The sequence below is a fragment of the Falco cherrug genome, chromosome 8 (assembly GCF_023634085.1).
Source record: "Falco cherrug isolate bFalChe1 chromosome 8, bFalChe1.pri, whole genome shotgun sequence".
Lineage (NCBI taxonomy): Eukaryota > Metazoa > Chordata > Aves > Falconiformes > Falconidae > Falco > Falco cherrug.
The window spans coordinates 45,889,797-45,909,473 of NC_073704.1; the positions used below are offsets into that span (position 1 = coordinate 45,889,797).

Below are 19,677 nucleotides of genomic sequence, written 5' to 3' on the forward strand. Positions count from 1 at the left end.
CGCGCCCTCTCTATGGTCCCGCGGGCGGGATGTGGCGGCTGCTGCTGGGCCGCGGCCTGAGCCGCTGCTGGCCGCCCCCCGCCCGCCCCGCCTGCGCTGCCGGGCCCCCCGACGGCCGCGGCCCCAGCCCCGAGCGGTGAGTGCGGCCCGGGGCCGGCCTGCGGCTGGAGCAGGGGGTGCCGCGGCCCTCAGGGCCCTGGGGGGAAGGGCGCAGAGGGCTGGCGTCTGGCCTCACGGTGTTGGTGTTTTCTGGTGGTTTCAGAGCGCCCGGCTGTCAGGATGGACGGCCCCGGGATGGCCGGGAGCGAGGAGGAAGGCAGCAGCCCCTGCCCGACCTGGTGCCCCGCTACTCCGTGCTGGAGGCAGTCACCTGGGTGAGGAGCGGCCGGCAAGGCCGGTGGCCCTGGCCGGGGTGTCACCAGAGGGCCCTGGGGGTGTGAAGGGCGATGGGGGCAGCGGGAGCCCTCAGGCTGGGGAGCTGTGGTGGGAGGGGGACCCGAAACAGAGCTGTGGGCAAGCTGCCACCTGGAGACGGGAGGGAAGGAGGGAGTGGGGCTGTTTCCCGTGACTTATCTCTGCTTTTCCTCAGGGAGCGCTCGGTGCGCTGCTCCTGCAGCTGCTCAGACAGATCTCGTGGCTGAGATCGCTGCCGGACGCCAGGAGAGAGCACAGGTCTGCCTGGCTTTCTCCGCTGCCCTCTCAGCAGACAGGTTAGCAGCTCTGGCTTGAGAAGGGGTGGTGGGAGGGCCCGGCTGTCAGACAGGATTTCTGCCTCACGATATGTTAACTAACGCTGGAAGAGAGCTGTTGTGGGAAGCTGACAACCAGCTTTCAAGCTTTCCAGGGAGACTGAGGGCTGGTATCTGTCAAGGGAATCTCACTGTTTCTTACTGATCTGATGCAGTCCCACTTCACATCCCGCATGCCCTTACCTTACCTGTCTGGACTCTGGTCCGTGAACTTCCCCTCTGCTTGACTTTGTGGTCAGAGCAGAGAAGGATACCAGGCAGCTATACAGTCTGGTGTTGTCTCCTAAAGCAGACACTGCTTTTATGCTCTATATTACAGTGGTGACTGAAGCCTCAACCAGCTGCCCCAGTGAGCAGCTGGGGTCCTGCTTCCTGCGGAAAGCAAGTCCAGAGGTCATACCAGAGAATTCATCCTCGGGCATCCCCTCAGGGCAGGGAGAGAGCCAGCCCTGGGCAGAACTAGGTACGTACAATGTGCTGCAGGGCAGGATACTTGTGGCAGAAGGACTTCTGAGTCTTGAGTTTCCCTAGGGCAAAGCTAGAAGCCAAGCGTATAGCCATTTATTGACACTTGAGAAGAGAGGCTAGAGTGGAAAGACAGAACTTCAGAGAGATGAACCAGGAGTCCAGAGACAGGAGGAAAAAATCGGAAGGCAGGGAGGAGCCTGTGCTGTAACTGCAGGTGACATCAGCTTTACCAGTACAGGTATGCCTTAGCGACCTGATTACAGCATCCAGTTTCTGGGTTTTTTATTGTGGACAGATGTTTGCAGCTAGAAGGATTCAGGAGAATACTGCACCATTGATCTGGGAGACTTGTGTACATGGTGTGAAACTAAAGGAATTATTTTCTTCCTGGAAGACGAAAATGTATTTCTGAGCGCTTGTGCTGTAGATAAGAGTGTAGAAGGAGGTATCAAAGACATCCTTATTAAAATTAGTTTTATAAAAATAGAAAGATATACTCAAAAAAAATTTGAAGTCTAACCAGGAAAGTATGCCCTACATATTAAACTTAAAGTCATATCAAGGAAGATCAGATGAAGCCTGCATCAGGGCTACTCACTAGATGTATAAACACTAATAATGTCTTCAAGAAAATTGTTAGAAGCGGGTAGAACAACATGTGCTCATGGCTTGGAAAAGACACCTTAAAAAGTCAGCCCACAGATGTTGGCTAGATAATGTAAGGTGCTACAGAAAAGGTCAGAGGGGTTCCCCGTTCTTGCCTCTCTTCTGTGCTGATGTAAGCTACTGCCCATCACTGCTTATCAAACCCATCACCTGCCAGAGGTTACCATTCCCATCAGTTGGCAAATGGAGCATTTTGTTTCCATGTCTCCTAATTAGCTCCAGGAAAACAGCCAGGTTAATTTACCTAAACTGCCAATTAGACTGTTTAACCCATCTGCTTTTGCCTGGAGCGTATTAAGAAGCACTCAAACACAGTGCCTTGCTGGCACATTACTGGACATGGACCTCTGGGAGAAGTGGTGGGGAATAAGTAGAGACAGTGATGCCTTCAGTTGGCACAGTGGAATGTTCAGGAGTTAATGTGTGTCTGTGCCTGACAAACAGTTTCCTACTGAGAGTCAACAGGAAAAGCTTTTAGGCAAACTGATAAATTGAACAGTGACAAGTCACTAAGGCCACATGCTCTTTGTTCAGATGTTCTTCAGAAGCTATGAATTGCTGAGCCTCTAATGATGATATGTAATCCAGTGCTCAAATCTGCTGTATGACCAGAACACTGACAAATTGGACACTGGGTTTTGAAAAGGGCGAGTGGTTTGAGCCACAGAACTGCAGAAAAGGTAATTCTGATAGAAACGGTGTTACAGACTAGAGATGTTAGATACTTGGATGACTGTACTGTATCAAGGAATCAAAGCTCTTAGAAGGATTTAGGAAGCCATTTCTCAGGCCAGCTTGCTACATTGCAGAGACTTAAGAGAGTTGTAAATCTATTAAGAGTTCTTTGGAGAAATCAACAGGCATGTGGAGCAAGATCGTCCAGCTTTTAGCTTTCTGAAAACCTTTCAGCCAGGACCTAAAACAAAGCTATCTGGAGAAGTAAAACTGATGTGAGGGAAGTTGGAGGGGGTACTCGGCTAGTAGCTCCTTAAAGTACAAGAAATAGTTTTCACAATGGAGAGACGTTACTGGTGGATTCCTCTGTAAGTCCTTTGTTGAAATGTGTTCTGTTCAGCATGGTCAGTGGTGATTTGGAAAAAAGAGGTGACGAGTGAGGTGGCAGAAGAAGCAAGTGGTACAAAATTATTCAGGACAGTCAAATCTGAAAGTCACAGCAAAAGATTGCACAGGAATTAAAACCAAGGTAATCCCAAGGTAGGTTAAATTACTATACGCAGGGGAGCATGGCTGTAAATACACATACAGAACAAAGAGCATCAAATTAATAATTATATTGCAGAGGGAACATTTAAAGTCACTGTGGATATGTTTTTGATAAGGTTAAGTCAGTGCTCAGCAGCAGTGAGGCCAATTAAATGTTAATTATTGTAAAGGAAGGAACCGAGGACAAGACAATATCGTAGGTTTGTGTAAGTCTTATGATGCAGCCACATCTTGAACACTGAAGGAAAAGACGCTCTGCCTTAAAGACAGTAACAAAAATGACATAGAAAAGGAGACAATTACATATAAATAGAGACTGACTCTTCAGCTTAAAAAAGAAGCAGTAGAGGGTGTGCTCGTGCTCTGTGAAATTAAAAGTGTTGAGGGAAGGTGAATAGGGACAATATTTTTCATAATATACATATTAATAGGCAGCACAGAAACGATCAGGTAGCAAGTTTGAAAAAAAGGCAAAAGACGGTACCTGTTTGGCCAGTGCACAGGTAAATTGTAGAACTCTGCTACAGGCCAGAAGTATAAATGGGTGCCAAGAAGTGATTAGGTAAAATTACACATTTGTGTAGACTTAATTGGTCCAGCCAAAACCTCCTGCTTAGAAGATCACAGAACAGCTGATTGCTGGAAAGTTCTGCCAGGAAAAGTGTGACTTTATAATCCCTGTTCCTTACCCTTTCTGCCCAAGCATCAGTCAGTTGTCAGAGATAATGTATGTCAGAAATAATTTGATTTTGCTTAATACAGAAGTCCTCAGGTTACATTCTCACATTATGCTGTGCATTCATTTTATGGGAATTTATTGAGAAAATTCAGGGTGAAGAGATTCAGTAATTTTCACTGAAAAGTCTAAAAAAGTGCATAGTTTTGTAGTGTGAGAAGTCCTGTGATTCTTTCCATGGAAAGTTTTAAAGTGAAGCTTGGTGATGCCTTGGTGTTGCCTTTCTCTCAGAGTATGTTTTGCTTTCTGCAGAAAAAGCTGCCTAAGGTTTAGGGTTTTTTCTTTTCTTTTCTTTTCTGGTGTTTAGCTACCAAAAGAGAATGAGGCTGTCTAAATCAGAATGCATATTGCAAGGAGCTGGGGAGACCAGAAGGAAGGAAAGGACAGGCGCCTGGCAGATGACGCGGGGCGATCTGGTAGCAAAGTCTTGCCGTTAGGGAACAGACCTCCAGAACTCGGGAGTGGAGCAGAATGTACCTTCACTTCTCTAGGTCGTTGTTTCCAGCAATGGCAAAGGACCTTCTAGAGAGAATTCCATGTCCTCACCCTTTCTTTCAGTGTTTCAGTTAATTTCCAGAATTGCTTGTGCTGGTCTATGTGTACAGTGACAAATTGCTATTGCTGTCAACTACTTTGTTACTTCAAGTGGCAAAGATCTTTGTGATGGCTCCAAACATCCCGACTTTGCAGATGAGCCATTCCAGTTTTAACATACCACAGTATGCTAGAATCTGTTACTTTCTGTGTGTTTAAAAAGAAAACTTAAGGAAAATCATTTAGAAGTTGTTTTAAATAGCATTCTGCATATTACTATCAGTAAGTCCTCAGCTGCATGATTGCGTCCAATTTTTTTTCATGCAATTCATGCCTCATTCAAAGGTTTTTTTTGCCAAAAGTTAAAGGCATATAGTGAATGAGCAGGTGATTACAGCCAGTCTCAGTGTTATAGCAGCTGAATGCTGCCCTGGGGAGTTGTATTTTACCCCTGGCAGAACTGTAAAATTCGTTATTTCAATTCTGAGATTACGGACATTTTAACAGTGTGTTTTCATTTCAAAGCACAATGAAACCAATTGGAAACACTAAAATTTTCCATGAGGCAGAAATCCTGGATTTTGTCCAGCTCTTGTTGTGAATTCATTCTTGTGAAGCGTTTGGATGTTTTGGGATGAGCAATCTAGACTGTCTATGAGAAGATTATTAATTCCTCATTTGGAGCTAGCTTTGAGCAACATTTGATTAGTACAGGATGAACAGTGGGGAAATACAAAATATTTATTAGCTGCTGAATATGTGAGCATTGGGCATCCAGTACACTGAAAGCTGCAAGATTGCATGGCAAAAAGGATGCATAGTCATATTACATCGTAGCGTATGTTTGAAGAAGTAGAAATAAAGTTGCACAGAAAATTCCAACTGTGGTGTTGCCAGCCTCTGTGTGCTTTAAACATACAACCGTAAGAATAATTGAACATGGTTCTGTATGTGCCATATAGCAACAAATTTGTTCAGAGCCTATTTCCTATGAAGTTCTGCTGAAGCTTGACCATTCTTTGGGAAATAAGAAATAAACAGTTGGCATGAACTTGTATTAATTAGCAATAGGCTGAAGATTATCTGAGCTGGTTCTTTCATTCTGCTGAAGCAGGATGGCATTCTTTGCCACCAAGGGATGCTTTCATTTCTCTGTTTAGTGCTGAGGGAGCCTAAGTGTTGTGTTTAGATTGTGTGCCTGAAACGGGCGAGTCTTAAAGATCATGATATTCATGAAGAGTTTTGATTTGAGTCTTGCCCAGCTTCAAAGGTGAGTTCCGAGAGAAATCATTTATCTCATCCTTCAGGAGATGGGACTGGATATCAGGCTCTGTTGGTGCCTGCGTTTTCTTCCAAATGACCTTATGCTCTCCAGGAATGGTAACTCTAATCTGGGGAGATTACTGGGATTTAAGTAAGGAGGGATTTCCAGTGGTAGAGGGGCTGTCGTTCTGCAGGCTGAATTGGTTTCTGTTTATTTTTCATGGGGTAATGGTTTGTCTAAATTACAGCATGTTTTCTGAGTAAATTATGAATCTCTGACTCGGGAGTAGATGTCTATGCAAAATGTGAAGATTCTTGAAAGCGTGAACGTACTACTGTTGTTTAAACAAGTAGCTGGGAGAATTTTTAATACGGTCAGGTTTTTTTCATGGGATTTGCTGTTGTATGTATGGCAAAAAACCTAATTACATCATGAGGAGATACCTGAACAAGAGAGAGCCTTACAGTGAGAAAGATCAGATAATTTTATGCCTGATCTGAAAATAAATGTAAAGCATAACTAATAAATTCACAGCTTATATTACTTTTGGTGGAATGATGAATAGAAATCATGTTTGCCATAGCGATCTTGCTTGTTGGGTGAGTGGGGCTTGTTCAGATAAAACACATTTCAGTACAGCCAGGGGGGAATTGTTTATCTGGGAATAATGAGGCTGCAGCTGGAACATAGGCCATGGCTTCATGTGCATTGTGAGACAGTGCAGGCACCGCAAGAAGCAGTCCTGCCTGTTGCACGCTTGTTTCTGCCGCTGGGCCAGCATGAGTATGTGTGTAGCCATATAGTGCCAGGAGCTGGGGAATCGGGCCCCCGAAAGGACTGAATTTTTTTCCTGCTATTAGCTCCCTGCTCTACAGCCACACTGTTTGGGAGGGGGTGAGGGAGACATGGGGAGGGCACAGCTACTTCTTGTGTTAGCAGCACTGGCTTGAAGTGATCCAGGCTTCAGCACCTGGTGTTAGGTGCCCAGTGGGATCCAGCTGCTTACGGTGATTCAGGTTAAAAATAATTGGCCTCAGTCAGCCCTCGCCTGTTCATCCCCTTTGCTGGAGGTCACTATCCTCTTAGAGTAGCTGACATAAATGCCTGTGTAATCACTTCCAGCACAATTCTGTGGCATAGATTTTGCTGTAGGTGTTTTTGTTAGATAATTCCAATTGAAACTTGCCAGGTAGTGGCTGAACACGTGGTTGTGCCAGCATATCTAAGAGGGCAGTGATGAGCAAGTGGGTCATATTGGGGCGATAACTAAAGCCTGCATCCAGTGCAGCCAGAGTATCACATCTGATCACCCCCTTGCAGAAGCAGAACTGTACCCTGGAAAGAAATTACCTGGAAAAGGAGCTAGGGAGGCAAGTGCCTAAGCGTGAGATCTCAGTGTGATGCCCTGGGCAGTGGGAATTGGAGCACGGTTCTGGTACGTGCAAACTAGGCAGTTGTGAATTCAAGTAAGGAGGCAATTTTACTCTTCCTGTGATACTGGTGAGGGGATCCACACTTCAATAACAATGTTGAAAATTCAGGGATAGTGGCAAAAAGTCATACAATTAATCAACTCAGGCAGAAAAGTACTTCAGTTGAAAGATGTGAACAGCAGTCTGTTTAGAATCACAGACATGAATCAAGAGGGGCTGATTAGTCCTATCAGGACTTTCAAATAGAGGATGGGCTTTTTAGTAGAGAAGAAAAAAAGCTAGAAGAGCCAGTGTCTGGAAGCAGAAACCAGTTGTATTTTAATCTGAAATGAAGCAGAGGTTTAAAGCAGCGATTACAAGTTGCTGGAACAAACTTCAGAAGAAGTGGGAGATTCTCTACCTTTTGGTGTCTTCAGATCAAGACTGGGGGCCATTCTGGAGGAGGCGGATTAGCCAGCTGCAGATTACAGGACTGTACTCACGTGGCACTTGGTTGCTTTTGAACAAAGGTCAGACTGGTCAGTGTTCCTTCTGTTCTTAATGTCCCTGACTGAGTGGGTGATCAGTCCTCTAGGAAAGAGCATGGGATAGAAAGGATGGGAAGAGGAGGAAGAGGTAAAGATATAGCATTGCTTAACTCTGCTTTTTGTGTTCGGTTGGTTTTCTTTAATGTAGGGGAGTTCCAGATCCCTGAGAGCTCAAGCTTGCGGCCAGTCTTCCACAGCACAAAGGTACAATTCAATCTTTTGCACCCTCTGTCTGCACCTGAGGCCCTTTCCCTACAAGAAGACGTCTCAGTGTGACCCCAAGCACAGCCTGAGCAATCCACTCACACGCAAGACTGTTTTCCAACCTGCACAGTTAGGGGCCAGGAGGAAGAGAAATGTGATGTGCTTTAGCCAGAACAAAGTTCCAGGAATTACAAACTGATATCCCTGTCCTTTAAGGTGTCCGTGTGACAGGGGTGCTAGTAGAGAAGCACTGAAAGAAAATGGGGGGGGACAACCAAAAAACAAACCACCAACAAAAAACCACCTCTCCAGTAGCACCAGTCTGTTCTTAGGTATTTGCATTTTGGTGCAATCTTTCACTAGGTGATTACATGCTGTTGCTATTTTGGTTTTTACCAGACAACCCATGACTGAAGAAGGTGGTGTCACTCCTAAAGCCGCAAATCAGAACCTGCTCTTGTCTGTTAGAGAGAGGAAGACACTTTGGGCTTGAAGAGAGTACATCAGCTTGAGAGTCACAAGGCTATAAATTATATTATTGTTCTTGTTGTGATTAAACCTGCTAATTCCTTGCAATTCAGTCTTAGGTGCAGACAATTCCCCATTTTAAAAATCAGTCAGCTGAGCAGTTGCTCAAGGACACAGTGAACAGAGCGAAGGTAAATTCAGTATTTAACAGAGTGGATTCCTCACTTTGACATGGCAGTGTCATGCTCCCCCACCAGAAAGGCATTTGCTTGATCTGCTGAGGGAGTGAGTATCGAGCTTCCCATCCTGGGAGGTGCCGTTTCTGCAGGGCCGTAGGAAGAGTCTAGCTCGTTCATAAGTCGTGGAGCAAGCCTCAGGAGGCTCTTGGGAGAAGAGGGGCATTGGTCCATGCCTTGCCCTCTTGTGAGCAGCTCTGAGTGCTGGCTGAGCAGCAGAGCTGCTGGGTGACAAGGGGCATTTTTGCTGCGTGACTTCCCCCAGTGCAGAGGCATCTCAGCTCCTGTGCAGTGTGCACTGCTGCCACTCGATGGCACAAAATTTGTTCGCAAGCTGGGAAGGTAAAGCTTCAGGCCGGGCTAATCCTCCTCCCACCTCCCAGAGCTGTGGTAATGTAAAAAATGCTGTTCATTACTAAGAAAGAAAAGACATTGTCTCTGCGGTGCAGGATTTTATTAGGAGAGTGCAGTGTTCAGTAATCTGACAGCGTGGGCTTAGCTTGAATTGTGTAAAGCATATACAAATATGTCAGTGCGTGTTTGGCAGAGACTATTTGTGCTGTTGACATGATGCAGGAGAGTGAACAAGGGCTAGCATTACTTTTGAAGGGGAGAGTTAGGAGTAGTATCAGATATTTGCTACATTCTGAAAGGTCTGATGATGTCAGAGAGGCTACGCCAAGCTCCCTGGCCACAGCGGGGGCGAGCAATGTCCATACAGCTTCCCTGACTAGATGGCTGTGTAGAACAGGGAGATTTTTTTGTGGATACATGACACCAGATTACATCATCCTCTTGATAACTATAGTACAGTATAAATGTGTCTCATTGCTTGGTTTCCAAGAAAGAATCTCCTGTAATGTTTGTATATTTTTGCTGTCTTAAAAGCTTTCTTCTTTAACTCCTTAGGGTGACCCAGCTCAGCGAGGGCCTTTAGAGGAAGCTGCTTTCCAGTTGCAGCAGATTTTCCGGATCGACATTTCCATTGCATTGAATATCCTCGGTAATGTGAACTTGGATTTGTTTTGTCCTTAAACCACACATTTCTCTTTTTGGAGGACCTCCAAATCATTGCAGGTCTTGTGTGAAGGCAGAGATGGCATATACCCAAGCTGAAGCCTCCTTTCAGCAATTTCAACTGTGCTTTGAGAGATTTATTGCCCTTTGTCCCATCCTGCCACCTGATTTATATCAGCATATTTAAATCCAGGCTTGGGTGAAGCCTGCACTGTTGTTCTGACATCTGTAGTTGGAAACGAAGCCATCTCTCTTTTTTGCAACACAAGTTGTCATATCCTTGTATCCTTTTTTTATTATCTGAGATTTTGGTCTTCCGGGCGAGCTGAAAAAGCAATTGCAGAATTGCAGCACTAAGAAGAGCTGAAGATGCAATGATCTAAGAAAAAGGTCCCTTCCCTGTATACACCACTAGTTGCAGTACTAAAAATGTGAGCCACTTCTGTGTGAACCATACGTTAGCCCGTGATCCTTTGCAATGAGACTAGAAAAATTCCTAAAAGGCAGCGTTGCCATCTTTGCTATGGAAACTTTGGTCCTGTGGAGTGAGGGTTGGTGAGCCAGCTGGAAGTGGACCAGAGCACCTGGCATGGGCCAAGGAAGGCCTGGTAGCTGTGGGGGAGGTTGCTTCATTTGAGGCTGCATTCTGTCCATTTTCTTTTCCCATGTTTTTACATTGTGTTCTCCTCAGGGATTGAAAGTATGAGAGCGGGCCATTACAGGATAGCCTATACCTGCTTCAAACTGGCAGCAGATCGAGGTTACAGCAAAGCCCAGTTCAATGTGGGTCTGTGTTACGAGCATGGCAGAGGCACGGAAAAAGACTTGGAAAAGGTATCCACGGCTTGTGGAGTTGTATGTGTGCGGCACAGACCAGGAGGGTGGGTTATGTTGGGTGCACAGGCGCTTTTCTCCTGCATGGGTGTGACAGTCTCTGAAGTCTTGTTAGAAAATGCTGGAAATAATATAAACTGTGGGTTTGCAGTGCTGGCTTCAGTGTCATAGATCCCCTCAGAGATGTGCTCCTGAAATCCCCTTTGTCATAGCTTCTGAGGTCTTCTCGTAGGTACACAGTCTGTGCTGCTAGCACCCAGGAGAGTACCAAGGAGAAACCTGTCATGTTACTGTATTTAAAACACCGCTGCACATCCGAGAGCTTCTTTACATCTCGAGCCATCCAGTCTGGGTACCTTAACTACAGCCTGCCACCTAGTGTGTGTTGGCCATAGGCAGCACCTTCTGTAGCCAGAAAGATCTGCAAAGGTGGCTTGTTCCAGTAATTGTGCAGATCCCCATTGGCACAGGGTGAGCTGTGGTATTGTTGATCTAGTGCTGCTCCCTTCAGCATGGGGAGTTTTGACTAGAGAAGGCAGGGTGGTTAGAGGGCTCTTGTGTAGTTGCAGTCCACTTGTCTCAGTTAATCTCTGTTCTTCTGCTGAAGAGGTGTGGGAGAGCTGCTGGGGTAAGCATGTGCAGCTTATGATAGATCTAGACAAGAGAGGTTAAGCTTATCCTGGCCAGAGGGGAGTCATGCCATGTTTGAGGGCAAATATTACCTGAATCACGCAAGTGTGTTTCTCTTTTTCCAGGCAGCTTTTTATTACTACCGTGCCGCCAGCAGCTGTCACCCCATGGCACAGTACCGCTACGCTAGATACCTCTTATGCCACAGACCTGAAGATGAGTGGGGCGGGCATCAGAAGGCAGTGACTTTCCTGGAGCAGGCTGCAACGGCCGGGATTACAGAGGTTAGTGTCCACAGCATGGGAGTTCATAGGAGAGGGCCAGCAGAGAACCCTGTCTAAAGGATTTGAACCACAAGACGTCCTAGAAAGCAGCATGCGTGGGACTGGAAGCAAAATTCTTCCAACTTATTTATACTCCTGATGGTGTATGGGAGACAGCTCTGCCTGCACATGGGAGGTAGCTAGGTACCCACTGTGCCAGCAGTGTTGGTTGTCTGTTTTCCTGTTGGGCTTTTTAATGTGGCTCTTAGATTAGGTGCCTAGGTTAGACCATTGGCTTAAGAAAACTGACCTACAGTTGAAAATGCAGCTCTGTGTTCCACCTCAGTTCTGACAGTACAGGTCACATTGGTGGAGGAACTTCCATGAGGTGCTTGAAGTAAGAATAGATCCTCATTCTGTATCTGTGACTTTTCAAGATGATTCATCCGCAAGTATCTGTGTACCCTGCCCTCCTTTCCCACTCTTTAGGAGATGCATTTAGGCATGTGCCATCTTGTGTTGCGAATACCAGTCGTTCTGGCAGTGACTGTATCTCATGTAGCATGCTGTTCCAGGAAGTGCATCTGCTGTGTCTTACGGACAGCTCACAAGTAGGAGCCACTCTCTGACTCTGACTTCCACAGTGCAGTTTGAAACGATGTTCTGGGTCTTAGAGTGTTAATATGGTGGTCTTCACTGCACATATAGTGGACTTCTGTAGATCAAATGTGATTTTTCATGTTTACCATGTCAGACTGATTTTTTCTAGGACAGCCCCCCCATTCTCTCAGCAGGCTCTACAGCAAGCAGGGTACTTAGCACACTCGTCTTGCCGCAGTAACCCCAGCATCTGAGCAACTTGCAAAATCAGTAAAAGAATAGGAGTAATTAAGAGGGAAAATCCTGGCTGATTTGTACCATGTGGGTTTTGGCAGGCCCAGGCTTATCTTGGAGTGTTCTACATGCGGGGGCTGCAACCTAAGGAGAAGAGAGGTCTGAAGTACCTGCTGCTGGCAGCGAAGAATGGCGTAAGTAATCCCTTTGCAAGCTCTGATTGTTCTCAATTTAGGATCATTGCAGGTTACAGGTAGCAGATATCAAGGCTTCTTGGAAATGGGAGTAAGTAAGTGTAGGGTTTTACCACACAGTCTGAAAGCAGAGTGGAGCCTTGGTGCATCTTGGAGAGGAAACAGGCCCTGGTGCACAGACCCTGCAAAACATGAATGTAGAAACAGCTCTGTTGGGTTGGAGTAGTTCTTACGGCACCAGTACTTATCTTCATCTTACATAATTTTACAGGTTTCCCATTATGGAGCACTACACCCTCTTCAGTCACTATACACCTACATCTACACCCTCTTTCACTACTTCCATGTTGAGAACTTTGTTGTGTCTATCTCAAATCTGTTCTTCAAAACTGGCCCATTATTTCTTGCTTTCTATAGAGAGGATGAAAAGACTGTTTCTGGTTCTTTGCAGGGACCTTTAACATACGTAAATACTTGAATTCAGCCTTCCTCTGTCGTCGCAGTTGCTCTTCACACATCATGTTGTCTCAATCCCCAACAATTTCCTTGCTTGCACTTTCTTCAAGTGACCCAGGCTTATTATTTTGAAGGGCAGTGCCACAATCTTGGCATAGCACTGCTCCTAAACCCTTACCAGCACTTAGAGGAGTAGCAGTATGACATCCCATGTCTTGCAGCCAGGTTTCTGCATCCCACAGTTCTGTTTCTTTACAGCACTGTGACATTGTTCACTTGTTTTCAGCTTGCACTGCATTGTAATAGCCAGTTTTTTCTGAAGAACTTGTTCATTTTAACTTCAGTTCCCACAGCTTTTGTGTAATGGAAAATAATGAATAGCTATTCCCTCTTCTTCTGGCTAATACTTCTGATTCTGTCACCCTTTAGTTTGTCCTCTGAGTCATTTCTTTTGCAGGCTGCAGAATGCTGGTTTAGTTAGTCTCTCCATATAGTTAAGCTGTTCCATTTTGCTTGTCAGTCTTCCCTCTGTTTTTCTAATTCTCCTTTGACCATTTTAAGATGCTTAGACTGAAACTTGACTCAGGATGGAGGTATGCCAGGGATCTGACATAACGAGATCCTCTGCTTTGTTCTGTATTTCTTTCCAATAATTCCTAATATCGTTTGCCCTTTTGCCTGCCACCGAGCAGTGATTTGGTGGTTTCAGGGAACTATCACAGTGACACACAAATTTCTTTCTATAAGTGCTACTTGGCATTTGTCAACACGAAGTTGACTCTGTAATTGTGTTGCCCTGAGATCTTCTCTGGTTAATTCTTTATTATTAATTTGATCACTCTGAATGACATTACATCACTTGCAAACTTTGCCATATCAGTTTTCACCCACTTAAGAATGCAAGCACTGTCAGATCACTGGTGGGACTAGACCTGACTAGCCACAGCAGCTCAGACATCACGATACAGTATTTAATTCCAAATCTGCTAAAGATCTCTCATAAGCTGCATCATTGACTCCTTTCTTCCAGCCTGATGTCCGATGCATATACTGCACAATATAACAATGAATTATCTAATTAAATCGATGATTGTCATTTACAGAATGCCTGGTAAGCCCTTAACAACAGAAAATCTGTCAGGTAACTGCAGGTCCCAGGGGCACCCCTGACTCGATCAGTGTTTGGCATGTTTTGGTCACAGCCATGACAGTCCTCAGAACCTAATCGTTCCCTACCTCTGCTTCCCGCTGGATGCTGGCTGTGGAGCCACAGCCTCATCTTTGGTGGCAGGCTTGTGCGTAGGCGCCCTGGGATGGAACCCCACGCGTTCTGCTGGGAGAAGGGCTCCATGAGTACGTGCATTTCCCATTACCCTGGAGTTTGAATTTATGTTTAGTTGGTTAAAAGAATAGTGGATATGGGTGAAGCAAGGATGGCACCATTTAGCTACAGCTCCAAAAAAGGGGAAAAGGCCCAAGAAGTCATGGGTTCAGTATTTGTCTCTCAGGTTGTTGCTCTGTGCTAGAGCTGAGGGGGAACTCTGACAAGTGTTCTTGCAAACATAATGATGCTTCAGAGAACTGCATTCTACTTCGGTTACCGCTTTTTATCCTCCTTTATTTCATGCATGCAACCATAGAATATAAAAAACATATTAAAGAGTGTTGTTGGTGAGCTGAGTCTGACCTTCAGGTTTCAAAGCATATTGTAGTCACTTATAACATGTGAATTTGGGGATCTTTTCTCCTTGTGGTCTTGTCTTTGAGGTGTTCGTCATATGAGAGACAGCTAGTGGAATACTTCTAATTTAACCCTGTCTCTTGTCACATCTGAAGTGCCAATCCTTCTACATGTTTATCTCCTCTCTACAGAAGTTTATTGCTGTCATAAACTGAGACTTGCAACATTTTCGAAAGCACCCACTCACTGAGTTCTTCACTTTCCTCTACCAACTACATCCCAGACAGAAACACTTGCAATATGTTCCTTTCTCATGGCTTTATTAAAACTTGCTACTTACTTTTTTCCTTTATTTTCTTTCTTTTTTCTTTCTTTATTTTTTCTTCTTTTCTTTTTTTTTTTTTTTTGCAAAGCCTTGTCTAGATCACGTTTCTGGCAGTCTTACTCTTTATGTCACTGGCTTTTTTGCTGGAAAAAGTCTGTGTGAATACTAACCCATGTGGGCTTTTCAATGTCTTCGGGACCATCATCTTGCTTTCTTACTGTCTGAGACCCTTTTCCTCCCTCCCATTGGATTGCAAATATAAAGTGCCCAGCCGACATGTAAACATATGACGGGTTTGGATTTGGCTTCGCTGACCCATCTACAGTGACATCCTCTACATTGTAGTTCATTCTCATCAGTTACATTTGAGTAGTTTAAGTGCTTCTTTGCTTGACTTCGTTTCTGCTGGTTGAGATTCCTTCTGGAATATAGTTAGGCGGGGCTGAGCAAGACAGTGGTGCACTGTTGTGTTGAAGGCCCGATGCTGCCAAGGGGAATCTTCCACCCTTGGCAGCAAATACCTCTGTGGAGTTTGTTATGTTTTTACAAGTCTTTCTGCGTGAACTGTAATAGGGCAGTCCACAGGGCGTGCGCAGAGTTTGGGTGTGATCAGGATGTGGGTGCAGCCAAGGCTGCCCAAATCCTCTTAGCTCTGACCCCTGAGACAATCGAGATGCTCTGTGGAGACAGCTGTTCTTTTGTGCCTGTGACACAGCCCTGGGTGTTGAAGGGAAATCAGCAAATTTAATTGGAAAGGAATAGGAAGGAGCTGGTAAGAAATTCTGCTTCACTAAGTGCTCAGAGAAAGGGATTAAATTACTGAAGGTCTGAGGGATAGAGGAGTAAACTTTAAAGGGAGGGACCAAAGACAGAGCATTAAACTTTAAAGAAGGTGTTAAAGACTCTCTGTTCTCCTTTCATATGCTGCCATCACTTCTCCATCATGTGGGGCTCATTGCTGTGCTTTCTCCTGTGGCTAGGATGCCCAAAGCAGGTATCACGTGGGCGTTTGCTATGAGAAGGGCCTCGGAGTGCAGCAGAACCTGGCAGAAGCAATGAGCCACTACCGACAGTCAGCTGCTGCAGGGAACAGGAGCGCTTGGGAGAGACTGCAAGTGTTAGAAGAGGAGGTGGAAGGTACCGTGGGCAGTGGGGGAAGAGGGTGTGAGGGACTGCACAGAGCAGTGACCCCATAAAAGTGGGGCCCACATTGCCAGAGGAAGGGTAACACAGGGCCATGGCAAAAGGAGTCGGTTTTACTGCAGGGAAGGGGAGCACTTGTCCTTTTCAGTTCTTCCACTTCTTACCAGCTATTTCCAGTTGAGCTGAAGTGGAGAAGCTGTTCCCGTCGTATGATGTGTCATTAATACCTTGTTTTAATGTACTTTCAGATGTGCGAACAAAGCCTCCATTCTCTTCTGGAATGAGAACTTCTTCCTCTAGCCCCTGTTTCTGGGCTGTTAAGTGTATGCCTGCAGGCCTCCACGCCACCCAGCCAAGACAATCTGCCCTGCCCCACTCCTGGAGCGCAGACGGGCTCCACATGATGGTGCTCGGCGGTGCAGGATGGAGACATGCCCTCGGAAACAGGGCAATGCCACTGGAACTGCAGTGCTTGCAGCCCCACCACTGCTGTTACTAAAGCAGTCGGTAAGTGAAACAAGCAGGCAGAAGGGATGGCAGCTCTTCTTAGTCTGTGTGGAGGTGGAAACGGGCTGGCAGTGAGTGGAAAGAAAAAGCTTTCTGTTAATGGAACAGGAGCCATTTTTAAATAGCAGGGTTTTGAGAATAAACCTTGTGATACCTCCTATGCCACTGTGTCATCCAGCCCTCTACCTTCCAATACAGGGATGTTTCGTATGCTCCTTAATTTCTGTACAGAGCTACGTATGGACTCCCACCATGCCACGGTGATATGATTTGGGGCTATAATTTCAGTAGCCCTGCACATCTTGCACATGGTCCCCCAGTGAGGTTTGCAAGCCACCATATAGTGATGTTGGCAGGTGTAGAGGAATTATAGAGGACTATATGAAAAGTTTATTTGTAAAAAGTTTGTAATGATTGGTAAACACATGAGGTATGAAATGTTAAAAAGGAAAAAAAAAGGGGGAATTGTAGAGGAATGAAGCTGGGTTAATTAATATTGATAACATACAGCTGTGGGCTGGCTTCAGGGGCGGTGGGTTGGCTGATGTAGACAAGGTGCAGCTGTGGGTGGTTCTGGGAAGTGATTGGGCAGCCAAGGAAGAGGGAGGAGGAAGAAGCAGAGAGAAGAGAGATACTGCATGCCCTGGCTGAGGAGAAGGCAGCAGAGGGACTGGCATGAAGAGTATGTTGGTATGAGATGGTAAAAGACCTTGTTGCAGCTGGCTGGTTTGGAGAGTGCTGCGACAGGCAGGTAACTCTGTGATGGGCCTGGTCTCCACCTCTGAGGCAATTTGATCTCACTTCAAGGCTAGCTGTTCCCCCAGCAGCTCTGCTACCAGCTTGTCTCTGCCTGGCTGTTGTGGCAGTTTAATCTGCCTTCAAACCTGTGCAAGCAAGACAGTGAATTGTGGTTATTAGGGCACAGTTTTTTTGTGGGCTATTGCTTATGGATCCACCTGTACTAGTGAGAGTAATGGCTGTCCTCAGCCATCCCGCACCATTGTCAGTGTCCTTCGGCCCCCAGTTATTTTTCCTCCGGCTCTGGCAGCGAGCTGCTCCCATGGGTACACCCCTTTGAGTCACGATGAGCAAGGTTTGCTTCAAAATTTATATTGTACATGTTTGCTAAGCACGCCAGCTCATTTTCGCTGAAGTGGATAAGGGATGCTCCCAGCGGGCAGTAACCACTGTCAGGCAGACAGCGGCAAGCAGCTGGTATGATAATTTCTTCCACTGGGGCAGCTGAATCCGGAAAAAGACATTTGTCCACACCAGTTTAAACTGGTTCAAGGGCATCTGTACAAACTGCCCAGCTTCCTGTAGCCATGGTGCTCTGGTGCTTTGTGTGGATCAGACTCTGAAAAACAAAGGCAATGGCCCCATCCTGAACTTGCTGTGGTCTCCATTTAGCAAGGGAGGGGCACAGCCAGAGCTCAACACATCTGATTGTTCTTCTTACTCTGGTCTCTCTTTCTGCTCAGACCAAACTTTCTTAGACCATTTCCTTTATCAAGCAGGATACATGTAGCAGGAAATTCCTCGGGTGGATTTCCTATTCTGTGATAATCCACAGCATGCTTACGCATTGGTCAGGACAGGACGGGGTAGGTGTTGGGGGGGCTGAAAGCAGTTTGCAGAATCAGGAAGTTGAACCAAGAGAGAAGAATGTGTCTCCTTTTTAAGCTGCTTATTATAATGTATTTTTGTGTAAAGATTGTCCTTTGACAGGCACATCAAAGCAAATTTCCAGAGGAAGATGTGAGGTTTTGCTGTGTATTTGTCCTCTGTGTGTTCCCAAGATGCAGAGGAATCTCATAAGGCTGCATCTCCTCACAGTCATAGATATGCCTCCCTCGTGGTTAGCACAGCTGCAACTCAGTTAGAATTTGGCTCATTGTCATTGTTTTGGTGCAAGAGCCTGTTTTGTTTGTGAAACAAAACAGCAAGATATTTCTGTTAGCAGCGCAGCAGCATAAGCAAGCTCGGGCAAACCCATCAGTGTCATTTATTGCCAGAGGTGGGGTCATCTGTAAAGCTCTTTGGAAGCTCCAAATTCAACAATGGATATTTTGGATATTGAAGAGTCTACCTGGGAAATCTTACTCTGTTGCTTTTGTCATTTGGTCCCAAGAGCAGCAAAAAGGGATAACTTTCCCATTTACTCTGCTTTAAATTATCTGTATAATTGTATGCTGCTGTGGTTTGTGTGTGTACACGCTAAAAGCAGGGCACTGTCACTTCTAGGTGTATGGAAAAGGAGCGCAGGTAGGACACTCGGGATGCTCCAGGATCATATCTGCTGGGTTGTGCTGCCTGTTCTTTTTCAACTTAACAGCAAAATGAAAGCCAAAAATATCACCCAAAAGTCACCTGATGCGGCAGCCCCACCAGGAGCAGATAAGCTTTGGAGAAACCTGTGTTGTGAACGGTGGTATCTGTGGTGAAGTCAGTGCAGTATTTTTAATGTAAAGATGGTGAAGATAAGGCAAGCAGAGGAGGGGCTGGCAGTCGCTTCTCAGCCTCGCTTTTGTAGTCACTGTAGCAAGCAATGACATCGTGCGCTGCTAGCAGCGGAGGTGATGGCTTACCCTCATTCCCACAGCCCGACTCTCTCTCACCTGTACAGCCACTTTGCCACATGCCCCAAATTTGTTCTGGTGTTTTGTATCACAGTTGGAAGACACAAATTATGGTACAGAAGAGTCCTATGTGTGCACGATCCAGAAGCACTTACCTGCCATCCGTGCACTGCTGCGTAAGCCTACAGATGCACTCCAGATGCTTATGCCACTGTTGTCTTATCCGTTCTCTGTGAGTGCAAATCCCCTTGGTTAACACCACCTGTGTGCTTCTTCCTTTGTTACTAATATCTGTGTCTTTGTTTCCCTACACATGCTATTATCCTAAAACTGTCTTATAGCTCACATACATGCAGATCAAAGTAAAAAAACATAATATGGTTGAAGCTTCTGGCTGAATATTGCAAAACAGTGTTTTTACGCTTCCCTTTTCCCAGGTTACCTTTGGCAGGCTCCAGCCATCTGTTGTCTGCTTCTGGGCAAGGACTATGCTCCAAAATCCAATGGCCTCAAAAGAGAGTGTGGAGAAAGATATTGTGGGCACCTAATGCAGCCGTAGGAGAGATGCTAGTGCTGATTTTGGGGAGTTTTACAAAATGCCACATTCGTAGTGGTAGAACCCCACCAGCTGTATCAGTGGGAGACAACAGGCAGGTGTCTCCTTTGTGAGTTGCCATTTCAGGCTTTCTGCAGACGACACATCAT

General features: G+C 45.8%; 1 protein-coding gene across 3 annotated transcripts in view; it reads left to right on the forward strand.

Moving 5' to 3' along the window:
• DELE1 (DAP3 binding cell death enhancer 1) overlaps nucleotides 1–19,677 on the forward strand; it is a 22,648-nt gene continuing 2,971 nt past the window's right edge. Inside the window, exons 1-12 of one of the 3 annotated variants that reach the window (XM_055717503.1) lie at nucleotides 1–136; nucleotides 263–374; nucleotides 590–710; nucleotides 1,069–1,212; nucleotides 7,750–7,805; nucleotides 9,419–9,512; nucleotides 10,218–10,360; nucleotides 11,116–11,274; nucleotides 12,189–12,281; nucleotides 15,724–15,880; nucleotides 16,135–16,393; nucleotides 19,067–19,572. In XM_055717503.1, the coding sequence (XP_055573478.1) occupies nucleotides 30–136; nucleotides 263–374; nucleotides 590–710; nucleotides 1,069–1,212; nucleotides 7,750–7,805; nucleotides 9,419–9,512; nucleotides 10,218–10,360; nucleotides 11,116–11,274; nucleotides 12,189–12,281; nucleotides 15,724–15,880; nucleotides 16,135–16,385 (1,437 nt within the window). In that variant the 5' untranslated portion in view covers nucleotides 1–29 and the 3' untranslated portion in view covers nucleotides 16,386–16,393; nucleotides 19,067–19,572. Of the gene's footprint in view, nucleotides 137–262; nucleotides 375–589; nucleotides 711–1,068; nucleotides 1,213–7,749; nucleotides 7,806–9,418; nucleotides 9,513–10,217; nucleotides 10,361–11,115; nucleotides 11,275–12,188; nucleotides 12,282–15,723; nucleotides 15,881–16,134; nucleotides 16,394–19,066; nucleotides 19,573–19,677 lie in introns of those variants that run through there. The other 2 variants (XM_055717502.1, XM_055717504.1) reach the window with 2 other exon arrangements.